Source organism: Pristis pectinata, chromosome 5 (genome assembly GCF_009764475.1).
Source record: "Pristis pectinata isolate sPriPec2 chromosome 5, sPriPec2.1.pri, whole genome shotgun sequence".
In the NCBI taxonomy this organism is placed as follows: Eukaryota; Metazoa; Chordata; class Chondrichthyes; order Rhinopristiformes; family Pristidae; genus Pristis; species Pristis pectinata.
In genome coordinates this window covers 83,285,945-83,298,702 of record NC_067409.1, presented here as the reverse complement: position 1 = coordinate 83,298,702, position 12,758 = coordinate 83,285,945, and the positions used below count along the sequence as shown (strand labels likewise).

At 40.0% G+C, this 12,758-nt stretch overlaps 1 protein-coding gene across 2 annotated transcripts in view; it reads left to right on the top strand.

Moving 5' to 3' along the window:
• The window catches only part of stt3b (STT3 oligosaccharyltransferase complex catalytic subunit B), an 89,409-nt gene that overhangs the window by 67,258 nt on the left and 9,393 nt on the right, over positions 1–12,758 (top strand). For both annotated transcript variants that reach the window (XM_052015947.1, XM_052015948.1), the window contains 6 exons: positions 1,067–1,213; positions 3,423–3,471; positions 4,687–4,841; positions 6,509–6,720; positions 7,250–7,437; positions 11,602–11,773. In XM_052015947.1, the coding sequence (XP_051871907.1) occupies positions 1,067–1,213; positions 3,423–3,471; positions 4,687–4,841; positions 6,509–6,720; positions 7,250–7,437; positions 11,602–11,773 (923 nt within the window). The remainder of the gene's footprint in view (positions 1–1,066; positions 1,214–3,422; positions 3,472–4,686; positions 4,842–6,508; positions 6,721–7,249; positions 7,438–11,601; positions 11,774–12,758) is intronic.

Here is a 12,758-nt window from a genome sequence, read left to right as displayed (position 1 = left end):
AATCTGCATAAGGCATGAAATTTGCAGAATGAAAATTATGTACGTTTGCCTGCACTTGCTCATAAATGCTTTTACTAAAGGTTATTCACAGCAAAAAAATGCTGTCGAGTGTGACCATTTTAGGAGCTACCTTGCCAGTAAAATACTGTCTGCCCCTCTCAGCCCCCAACTTCCAGAAACCAGCCAAGAAATAATGGTCTTAAATTTCCCCTTAAAAGCCAGCAGCTCCACCTGGAAATGCCAACTTTTCCCCTCATAACAGTACATAGGTTTGGGACCATCACACAACAGTGCTAATACAAGGTTGCATATCGCCACTATCATCTCAACTGCATTTCAGTGTTGAACTCATTGGTGTGAATTTTTGTAGTTCTCAATAGTTATGCCAAGAGATCTGCCTGCTGGACTGGCACTAGGTTAGACCTGAGTCCCTTTTGGAAGCTCCATCTGTTTCAGTGGAACGGAATGGTGTGTGAAGATTGGTTGGTCAGTGATGCACAACTTTTTTTTATAAGGAGGCCAGACTGATATTTCTAGGGGACACTCCCATGTTAAAAATGTCATAATTACTGTAGGTAGTTAAAATTTGGATTCTATCAGTTTGTTAAAACGTACACAGCTAAATTTTAATGATTAAGACAATATAATACCAGCTATCCCACTGTCTCCCTCACTACATCTCCACTGTCATTCCCACCTTTTCTTCTGAAGTCTCCCTCTGATCAGGAGTGATTCAATCAAAAATGAACAAAGTAGGTGAATATGATGGAGCCCACAAGGCAGCCCATGCGTAGTACACCAGTTTCACAGTACTGGAATCTCTTAACTGGGTTTTCATTTAAATAGTTTAGTTTTCAAATCAATCAACATGGGGGCGTTAACCAGATTACTAAGGAATATATGAACTATTGAAATACAGCTTGGCAAAACAAATGCTGATTGCCTTGCAAGTGGGCCAGGAATTGAGAAGCAGTTGGTTAATTAATCTCCTGGACTCTTTTCTTTTGCATATCTATTCTTGTTCATTAGGAGAACTGATCATTTCAACTTCTTCTCTCGCAATCAGGTGTATTCGCCCTGCTCCAAGCTTATGCCTTCTTGCAGTATTTGAGAGACAAGTTGACAAAGCAAGAGTTCCAGACATTGTTTTTCTTGGGAGTGTCTCTTGCTGCTGGAGTGGTACTTCTAAGTGTTATTTACTTAACTTATACAGGTGAGTCTATGTTCACAATGTTATTGTACCACCTTCGTTTTCTCCTCCCCATCTTTAAACTCTGATTGCCTGGTTGTATACAAAAGTAGGAGGTCTCTATTTTCATTTTAAGTAGTAAATAATTCTTTGGTGCAGCAAGGCATTTTGCTGTCTTCGTGGTGATGCCTCATCATGATTGTCAAAATAAGGTTCTGTATGTATATGTTCTTCATGAAATATAACATCTTATCAATCACGATCATCACCCAAATCCTTTTCTGTTCTTTTTTTGTTGCTGGAGTAACTTTCGAAAAGCACTCTGGGAGTCAACTTCAAAGACATACAAAGGTGGATTTGTCATTGAAAGAATGGTAAACGAGACTTCAGTAGAGCTTGGAAGGAAATAACTTGGAAGGAAATAACTTGGCTTTAGGAATAACTGGTTAAAGAAGATTACTCTTGTATTCATTGGTTATTGCATTTCTGATTTGTAAAAAGCATGATTACAGATCAATTAGTGGAGGCAGTGAAGAAAATATTGTTGTAAACATATTGAACTTGCATTATTAGGATGTCGCTTCAGTATATCAGACAGTGACAGTTATCCTAAGAGATAATGAATGGAATTACATTCATCACTAGTAGCTCTCACTGGTTACAGACAGCTAAGGTAAAGTCCCTACAGTTTCAAAGAAAAATATAATCATTTGGAGAGTTTGAAATTATTTTTCAACATTCAATTATGCTCTTCATTGAGTTAACTTTCTGAAAGTCATTATAAGAATGAAGGAAAGTTCACACTCCTTCAATGGTGCTCATCTCCCTGAATCTGTTACTATGTGATGCAACTGTGGATTATAGATCTTAAGTAGAGATTTTAATGCCAATTATTAAATACCTGTTCCTCAAGGAGAAAGATTGTGCAAAGTTGAGCAAATTTTCAATCTGTCAAAGCTTGACTATTAGAAACATAGAAAATTGCCCCACAGGAATGTGCCCTTTGGCCCACCATGTCTGTGTCATCCTTGATACCAACTTAAACTAAACCTATCTGCCTGCACATAGTCCATATTTCTCTATTCATATCGCTGTCTAAATGACTCTTTAAACATTGCTTTTGAATCTGCTTCTCCCACTTCACCGGCAGCATGTTCAAGGTACCTAGTATTTGACATTTCCACCCTGGGGAAAAAGACTCTGACTATCTGTGCCTCTCATCATTTTATACACTTCTTTCAGGGTCCCCCTCAGCCTCTGATGCTCCAGAGAAAACAATCCAAGTTTGTCCAACCTCTCCTTATAGCTAATACACTCTGATGCAGGCAACATCCTGGTGAACCTCTTCTGTACTCTCTCTAAAGCCTCCGCATCCTTCCTATAGTGTAGAGACCAGAAGTGCACACAATACTCCAAATGTGGCCCAACCAAAGTTTGATGCAGCTGCAACATGACTTCCCAACTTTTATACTCGGTGCCCAGACCAATGCAAACAAGCATACTGTATGCCTTCTTTACCACCCTATCCACATGTGTTACCATTTTCAGGGAGCTATGGACTTGCATCCCAAGATCCCTCTGTAGCTCTGTTCTTCTAAGGATCCTGCCATTCACTGTATACTTTCCTCTTTCATTTGGCTTCCCACATCTCACACTTTTCTAAAACTCCATCAGCCCAAATTTCCAACTGCTCTATATCATGTTGTATCCTTTGACAACCTTCCTTGCTAACCACAACTCCATCACGCTTCATGTTATCCTTTTAAGGGTTGAGAGATGTAAACAAGCTGTTAAATGATAGAGGAGGGCAGAAGCTTAAGTAAACTTCAAGAAGCAGTTTCCCTCTTGGAGTTGTGAATAAGTGGAATGTAAATCTTGAAAAGAGCTAGGTAAATATCTGGGAATCAGATTTATGAATAAACATGAATCTGGGAAATGGGTTCTTTCATTCTGGGGTAGGAGTGCTTGTTTGGGAAAAGATTGGTTAAATATTGAGCAGTTTCAGAGATTTACTGAGGTCAAGAGGGAGTTGTGCCAAACCTTCCCTGGAAAGGATTAGTACAAATTAATTTGTACATCAGTGGAAGGAGTAGATATTTCTCATATTGCTTATGCTTGCTAATGCTCTCGAATGCTCGGCAATGTACCACCACTCTCTGTCATGGTAAGTGGTTGGAGTTGTAGATATGGAGAAACACTTTTCTTACTGTTGCTGCTGCTGCTTTTGTTTCAGGATATATTGCCCCATGGAGTGGGAGATTCTATTCACTTTGGGATACAGGGTAAGAATGTTTAAGACCTCTCTCCTGATTCTTTTATATTGGTGGGGCTTGGAGCAAATGAGCAATAATTATAATGATATCTGCACTTATATTTAAGGTAGGATGCTGACTTAATTTAAGTAGTCCAGTTTTAATACCTGAATAAGTGGTTTTAACTTGTAGGATGAATTGTCATGGCATACTATTGCCATGTTTCCAGAATAAAATATTATAATGAAAGTCAGAAACATTTTATTAAATTTGAGGGTATGCCTTCATCAGTTCTACTTCCCAGAATATTCATTTAGGTGGTGGTTTTTGTAGAGGTGACACTATTTGTGATTGGCTGATTCTGTAGTGAACAAGCCACTTACAGCTTCCTGTTAGGACATTTAGCAAGAGTTTGAAATTGTTTGCCTGTTGGCAGGAGTGCTCATTTTTCTTTTTAGAGAAGGGATTGTCAGTGTTATCACTTATTTTTGATCCAGATGTATCTATTTTCATTCATGCATGAATGTGGGCATTACTGGCATGGCCAGCAGTTACTCTTCATTCCTTATTGCATTTGAGAAAGTGGTACTGTTACCTCTGCAGTCTTTGTATTTAAGGGATAATTACTGGCTCCCATTGAGCCAGTTAGGTAGGGGGATCTAGAGTGTTGACTACGTGAGTATCAAAATGAGCAGTTATGTTTCCAGGTCAGGAAGGGAACTTGGTATAGCAGATTCCAATTAATTCTAGTTAATACTGTAGCAATGAATAGTGAACTGAATGAGCTGATACAACCAAGCCTTGAATTCTTCATCTACCATTCCTCTTGAATTGCTGATATAAGATTGGATACCTAGTTTTGGGTTCTTATTCAGCCTTACAGGAATGTAGGACAATATAAAACATCTCTGCTGGAAAAAAGAGAGCAAGATGTGCATGATAGTTCAGATATTCAAATAAATACATAAAGTGTGCTGGATAGATAAAGGTAGTTTTAAGAGCAAGAAATCTTGAAAGTGTTATGTTACAATACTGCAACTCAAATTGCCCATTCTACCAGCTGAAAGAGTTGGTGAGATTTGCAGTTGGTTGAAAACACATTATGGAATCTGATGTAACAGAATGCAGCCAGCTAATACACAACAGGTGTTTTTGTAACTGCATGTGTGGTAATTTAGCATAATGCTGTTCAATATACCTGTAAGTGCAGTGTGTACAAGCTAATCTTTAAGATTCATTCTATAGGTATGCAAAAATCCACATTCCCATCATTGCCTCGGTGTCTGAGCATCAACCTACAACATGGGTTTCCTTCTTTTTTGATCTTCACATATTGGTCTGTACTTTCCCAGCTGGCCTGTGGTTCTGCATCAAAAACATCAATGATGAAAGAGTATTTGGTAAGGAAGTGTGTCAGTAATCAGATTGACTTCCAGCTCGAAAATTTTCACAAGATAGAATTTGCATCCAAAGCCCAAGTATGTGGTTAATTACTTGTAACAGTAGCATTTTCAGTCAACTTAAATTCAAGAATTATATTGTAAATTAGGTCTGTTAGTTGATAATATTCTTTTTATAGAGGTGTAGAAAATAAAAAACGGGGAGAGAAAGCTTTATTGCATCAGTAAATTTGATTCTACATATACACGGTGCAAGTTTGTCCCTGTGTTGACGTTCTGAATTCAACTGCAGCCTGATGTGGAAACAAACTGCTTGTGGAGAAGGGTTAAGGAACATTGGATGCCTTGAATGCCTTGTGACCTTGTGTGCCTCACAAGCATCATGCCAGTGATCTTTTTGGGTGCTGATTATCCTTGACCTTGATTAATGAACAAGTAATATGTAGGTTACATGAATCCAGTGTCTGATTTTTTTTTCTCTCTACTTATCTGAGTGGTTGATTAAGTACTGATTGGTGTGAGAAAACTTCCCTGTTTATAAGTGACAGGTTTCATGACATTCTATATGATTGATATTTTAAATAGAAAGACTATTCCCAATAGGTGTTTTTAAAATCAGAGCTTTTTCTTGAGAGTGTTGTGAATCATGATATGTCAGCTCCAACTGTACCACCATTTGCAATATTTATGAATTCACCCACATCTAAGCTTAGAGTGCAACGGTGTTTCCATAAATTTAATCCTTCATTTTAATCTATTCAAAAATAATTATCTCTGTATGTGAATCACAATGATATAGGTCTAAAAGCTTGTGCTAAATCAATTCCTTGAGCATTTGCAGATCGAACATTTGGATTGTTGTCTTACCAATTTGACTTCATTTTGTTTGATGTGTTGTGCCTCCCCTGATAAACAAGATGTATTAATAAGAGTTAGTTTCCTGCAGCCGTTTAAATTTGATTATAATGTGCCATTAGTTGGAGGAAAAAGTCAACTGGCCACTCTGAAAATGTTAATGTGCTTTTAAAATCATTACAGATATCTGAAGATGTAATATTTTACTGAACTAATTTGATTATTTACTGTCAAAGGATGAGGTGGAGGATTTGCTGTTTTGCAGTTAGAAAGATTTTGTTTGAAAACAAGCAAAAACATGAAAAGGTGAAGAGCATCAGATTAAATGGATTTCCTAAAATTCATTAAAATCCCTAGTTCTTATTTTGAAGGTTTTAAAATAAAATCCTAGTATCTGAGCCAGGGTGTTCACCCACTGAGACAGATGCTTTCCATAGCTGAAGAGTAGGTGCAGAGTGACAATTAAGAAAGCTATATAATGAATACAGTTTCCAGAGATCTTTCTCTTGAGTTCTGCTTTGCTATTCTCGATAGAAGTATGTGAATTTGGAAAATGGCCAGTGTACACTGAGTAGGCGTGTGCATTTGCAAACGGGCAGAATGAACCCAAATCTATATCTATAGCGCACTGCAGTGCCTGAACATCCTGAACATTTCCTGCTAGTTGCCAGGGGTAACTGCTTTTTTGAGTTCTGACTTTGGTGGTGGGTGGGGGGAGGGACGATGTTACTTATTTTCACTTGAATTAAACTTCTGTGACATTGTGAAAGTGAGGAACATAAACTGACACTAAGAATCTAAATTCTTTACAGTTGCCCTTTATGCTATTAGTGCTGTTTATTTTGCTGGAGTTATGGTACGCCTGATGCTGACTCTCACACCAGTTGTCTGCATGCTGTCTGCCATTGCTTTCTCCAACGTCTTTGAATACTACCTGGGTGACGACACACAGAGGGAAAGTCCACCTGTTGAAGACAGCAGCGATGAGGATGATAAGAGGAATTCTGGCAACCTCTATGACAAGGTAAGGAAGAGGGAAGCAGTTGATCACACAGTTAATTAAATCTTCATAAAAGTGAGTATCAAGAGCTGTTATGTTGCCACTAGGTGTAAATTTCTAGACACTTGATCAAAAAAGAGGGGAGTTCATGCAAACTTTGTGATCTAAAACTTCCTCTGCTGCCAGGGGAGACAGTTGTGTTTATGCCAAGAATTTTGGTTTGTGAGCTCACTGCAATAATATGCATTACTACTCAAGGCCCAAAGCATTGGGCACTATTAAATGGTGCCCCACCGTTGTGGTGTACATGAAGGAAGGCATTGAGAAAGTCATATGGCAACTGTTGTATTGACTATTGCTGATAAATCTTGCTTAAAGGTTTCTTTTCCTTGTCTGTAAAATAAGTTTTAAGGTGAAATGGTCACTATTTTGCCTCCTGTCATAGAAAGTGGAAAGTGTGTTATTTGATATAACTAGAATCTCTTTGTCTTAATCTCCACGTGAAATGTTTGGAAGAAGAGATTCTGACAGTCTGTCTCACTGATTCCCATAGGCAGGCAAGGTGAGAAAGCATGTATCTGAACAGGAAAAGACTGAAGAGGGACTCGGTCCAAATATCAAGAGTATTGTTACCATGCTGATGCTGATGTTACTAATGATGTTTGCTGTGCACTGTACCTGGGTTACAAGCAATGCATACTCAAGCCCCAGTGTTGTCCTTGCATCTTATAATCACGATGGGTAGGAAATTTGTTTATTTCATTCTATTTATCTTTTGTTAATTGATTTTTTTCTGGGTGATATTTTGAATTGGGCTATGATCAGTATTTCATTAGTAGCATTGAAAAATAAGCATCTTTATGTGTAAGATATTGTTTCAAGTCATCACTACCTTTTTTGGACTTTTCTAGTTTCCCAAAATAAAATGGAGATTTAAAGTTTTGTTCAAATTTTGTGATGGCTGGTTTAATAAAGTGCATTTTGTAGTTTCAGTGGTGATGCTACGTTTGGCACTCTTTACCCTTGGAATACAAGTTAAGAAAGACGGTAGAACATTCATTATGAACTTTATATTGTCTTGCACCTTTTGGAGCAGATATGTCCCAAAATCCATTGAATCCAAAGGGGAGGGAGTCATTCAGGATTTCATGATTTCAAGTATCTCATAGCTTCGTAGGTTCATACAATTATACAGCAGGGAAACAGAACCTTCAGCCCAACTCATCTATGTTGACTAAGATGCCTGTCTGTACTCATCCCATTTACCTGCATTTGGCCTATTTCCCTCTAAACCTTTCCTATCCATGTACCTGTCCAAACTTCTTTTAAACATTGCAATTTTACCTACCTCTACCACTTCAGGCAGTTCATTCCATACATTCATCATCCTCTGTTTGAAAAACCTGCCTCTCAGATCCCCTTTTAATCTTTGCATTCTCACCTTAAATCCATGTCCTCTAGTTTTAGACTCCCCTACCCTGGGGAAAAAGACTGAGAGTAACTACCTTATCTTATAATTTAATAAACCCCCATAAAGTCACCCCTCAGCCTTTGTTGTTTCGGGGGGAGAAAAGTCCCAGCCTATCCAATTGTTCCTTATAACTAAGCCCTCTTAGTCTAGTTAACATTCTTGTGAATCTTTTCTGCACCCTCTTTAACTTAATCATATCCTTTCTATATCTTGGCAACCAGAACTGCACACACTACTCCAAGTGCTGCCTAACCAATGATTTTTATAACTGTAAGATGACATACACCCAATGTCTTAGCTGATGAAGGCAAGCATACTATACATCACCTTCATCACTGTCTTCCTGTGTCAGCACTTTTAGGGAACTATATAGTTGTACCTCAAGGTGTTACTGTTCCGATAGTACTCCAGGCCCTGCCATTCACTCTATGTCCTGGCTTGCTTTAACTTCCCAAATTGCAACACTTCTCATTTGTCTTGAGTTAAATTCTTTCAACCATTCCCTTGCCCGTGTGATCTAGATCCTGTTGTAATCTTAGGCAACCTTCTTCACTGTCCACAATGCTAGCAATTGTGTCATCTGCAAATTTACTAATCATGCTACCTATGTTCTATTCCAAGTCATTATTACATATGAAGGATAATAAAGGACCCAGCACCGATCCCTGCGGCACACCACTGATTACAGGCCTCCAATCTGAAAAGCAACCCTCCTACCACCAAACCAATCTTATATCCAATTCATTATCTCACCCTGGATCCCATGTATTCTAACCTTCTGAACCAGTCTACCGTGCGGGACCTTGTCAGAGGCCTTGCTAAAGTTTATGTGGGCAACTTCCATTGCCCTGCCCTAGTCAATGCTCTTGTCACCTCCTCAAAAAAAAACTCATTCCAATTTGTGAAAAATGATCTCCCACAAACAAAGCCTTGTTGACTATTCCTAATCAGTCCTTACCTTTCCAAATGCAAATAAATCCTGTCCCTCAGAATCTCATTGAATGATATCATTAGTAAGTTAGTGCTTTTCTCCTTTTGGTAAAGTAAAACTGCCCAAAATCTGAATGTCTTTGTCTCATTGGGGACCAAATCAAGGTTTTACTTTATATAAATAAAAACTATTTCTAACAGCCATAGTATCGCTATTCCAGCATTGTCATTGGCCTCTCATGCATGAGTTTGGTAATACAGAGGTTGGAACCTAGCAACCCAAGCAATTAAGCTAAAGACTTATCTGGGTCTATTGTAACAGTTTGGGATTATCCTCGATATCCAACATAGCTGACGTCATTGTCTTTTTGGCTTCTCTGACAAAAAGGAAATGCAACAATATTTCGCCTGTATATTCAAATACTTTTTCTTGGCCTCCTGGAAGCTGACAAGGTAAATGCTTCTCTGCCTTTTCCAAACTCATCACATTTCGTGGGGGAAATAAAAAGCACACTTCTGTGTCTGCGTAAGCTGCCACAAATTCTATCTCCCCACCTGACCACTTGATCATAGAGTTGTGCAGCACAGAAATGGGCCCTTTGGCCCACCATGTTCATGCTAACCTTTTTGACCATCTACATTAATTCCATTTGCCCGTATTAGGACCGTATCCTTCTATACCTTGCCTACTTAACTGGCTCTGTAAATGCCTCTTAAACATAGTGATTGTATCTGATTCTACCACTGTCCTCTGGCAGCATATTCCTGTTTCTGTGTAAATAAGAAAAAAAAAGTTTCTCCTTAGGTTCCCTTTAATACTCTTTCCTCTCATTTAAACCTATGCCCTGTTGTTTTTGTACCCCTACCATGGGAAAAAAGATTTTGACTATCTACCCTATCTATGCCTCTCGTAATCTTATACACTTCTATCAGGTTACCCCCCCTGCCTACTTCAGTCCAGGGAAAACAAGCCCAGCCTTTCCTAGTCTCTTCCCATAACTAAAGCCCCCCAATCCAGGCAAACATCCTGGTGAATCTCCTCTTCAATCTCTCCAGTGCAATCATATCCTCCCTTTGTGTGGCGAGCGGAACTGCACGGCAGTCCTCCAAATGCAACCTAATCAGTGTTTTGTAAAGTTGCATATACAATACATTAAATCAATCAGTTCACAGCTTCTGTGTCCTGTTCAGCCCTGAACCTCTTTTCTCCTTCAGAATGACCACTTTCTTCCCAACATAGTCTATACATGTACCTTATCCCATCTATTCATGAAATTTTGATTTGGTATAAGTAAAATGACTTGGTGCAAAACCTCCAGAGTTGAATCGCATTGTCTATAATTTGTAACTTAAACTCATCAAAACTCAGCTGTCTTATCTCATGCCACTCCAAGGTCATTGCGCCCATCCTTGCAGTCCTACTTTGATTCATAGGCCCCTCAATTATTTGCATTGTAATATCTTCGAGCTTGAAACCATGTATGACCGTGGCCTTCCTCTCTTCCTGTACATGGTGAACATGAACCCACACCAACCAGAAATCATTCAACACTTCCCACTGTTAGATTATGAATTGCAGAAGTCATTCGGGGCACCATTTGAGAAGCTGCAATTTCTGAATACCCCATGGATTAAACTGAGCAATTGACAGAATAGAGGGAAGCTGTTTTTGTTTCTGGTCTGTACCATAGCAGATCTCTCGGTGTTTGATTCCAGCAATGACATCCCATGCCTTCAGCAGACTATTTGGCCTGAAACTATTAATATAATGGTATATCGATTTTCTTTGACCCTTTCATATAGCAGTATGTCTTTATTACTTAAAAAAATTCTATTGAAGCATGGAAATGTCTCCTTTCATTTTACACACTTCTGTAATGAAATAAATTTTATAATTGAAAAATAGGAATTGCTAGATGAAGAAAGATTGAGATGTCAGCAGGTCAGGCAACATCTGGGGAAAGAGAAACAGTTAACATTTCAGAACCAAGAGCTTTCATCGGAATTGTCCTGCACCTGTTAAGTTGACTCTGTTTCTCCTTCCCCAGATGCTGCCTGAATTTTCTGAGTGTTTCCAACATTGTTTTTATAGCAGATTTCTAACATCTGCAGTTTTTCTTTTGATTTTCAAAGATTGAGATGTATTTAATTTGTCTCCTGCCATCCACAGGATACAGTTGTAATAGAGTTGACTAATTTTAGTAATCCATCTTTCTTTGTTAATTATATCATAACCATCCTGGAAATGTGATTTTATTTGGTTCTGAAGTTAATCTGTGTCATTATGTTTAGAAGTCCTTTAATCTTTGCTCGGACCAATACATGAACAAATATCCAAATGTGCAAACTAATAATTGGTAGTGAAAAAAGAAATGTTGTAAACAGTTAGCTTTCTGATAGAGAATTGTATGATACTCATTGACTTTTTGGATATTTAGGTTTCTCAACATGTCTAATCTGAAATGCATTTTGGTATTAATAATTTTAATTTATTTTTACAAAAGAACACGCAATATCCTTGATGACTTCCGTGAGGCATATTATTGGTTGCGACAGAATACAGATGAACATGTTCGAGTGATGTCTTGGTGGGATTACGGGTATCAAATAGCAGGAATGGCTAATCGGACCACATTGGTAGATAACAACACATGGAACAACAGCCATATTGCACTGGTAAGCAGCCCAAAGACCAATGTTTTGATCCTGTAATAAGTAAATCTTGTAGCCGAACGCAGTGCACGGCAGAAAAGAGAAAGAAACGCAGAGGTGTGGACACTGGAGCACACTTTACTGACTGAAACAAAGCATGCGCCGCGCTCGCAAAAATACCCAAGCGCCTCTCTGGCAGATGTGATGTGAGGTCCATGACGGAAGGCCCGCCCTGCGGTTAGTTTACATTGTGTTCCCGTGCATGTGCCTGCGGCCACTGATGGCAGTTCAAGTTCTGTGGGTCCGGACTGCGACACCAACGCCCCCCCCCCCAGAATTGCCCATTGGAGGCGTCGGATCCCCAGTCTGTGTATCCCTCTTGGGTGGCCTGGCGCAGTAAGGGCACCTTCACGGGCTGCCCGATGTCCAAATGCTCCACTGTGAAGGTCTCCTCGCAGCCACCCACCTCCACAACACACACAGATCCGTTGTGCTGGATCACCTTGAAGGATCCTTCGTACGGCCTCTGCAGAGGTGACTTGTGCATGCCCCTGTGAATGAAAATGTACTCACAGTCCCTGAGATCCCTAGGAACAAAAGACGGTGTAGTGCCATGTCTGGGGGTTGGAACCGGTGCCAGGCTCCCCACCTTGTCCCGCAGCTTCGTCAGAACTTCCGCCGGTGTCCCTGCTGGACCTTGGGCCTCCGGCACAAACTCGCCTGGGACCATCGGGGGGGGTGACGTAAACCAACTCCGCCGAGGAGGTGCCCAGGTCCTCCTTGGGGGCCGTGCGGATGCCCAGTAGAACCCAGGGAAGCTCATCTGTCCAGTCGGGCCCTCTGAGGCTTGCCATCAGGGCTGACTTGAGGTGCCTGTGGAACCGCTTGACCAAGCCGTTGGCCTGTGGGTGGTACGCCATGGTGTGGTGTAACCGGGTGCCCAGGAGCTGTGCCAGTGCTGTCCACAACCCTGATGGACACCTCTGTCGGAGGTGATGTCCGCTGGAAG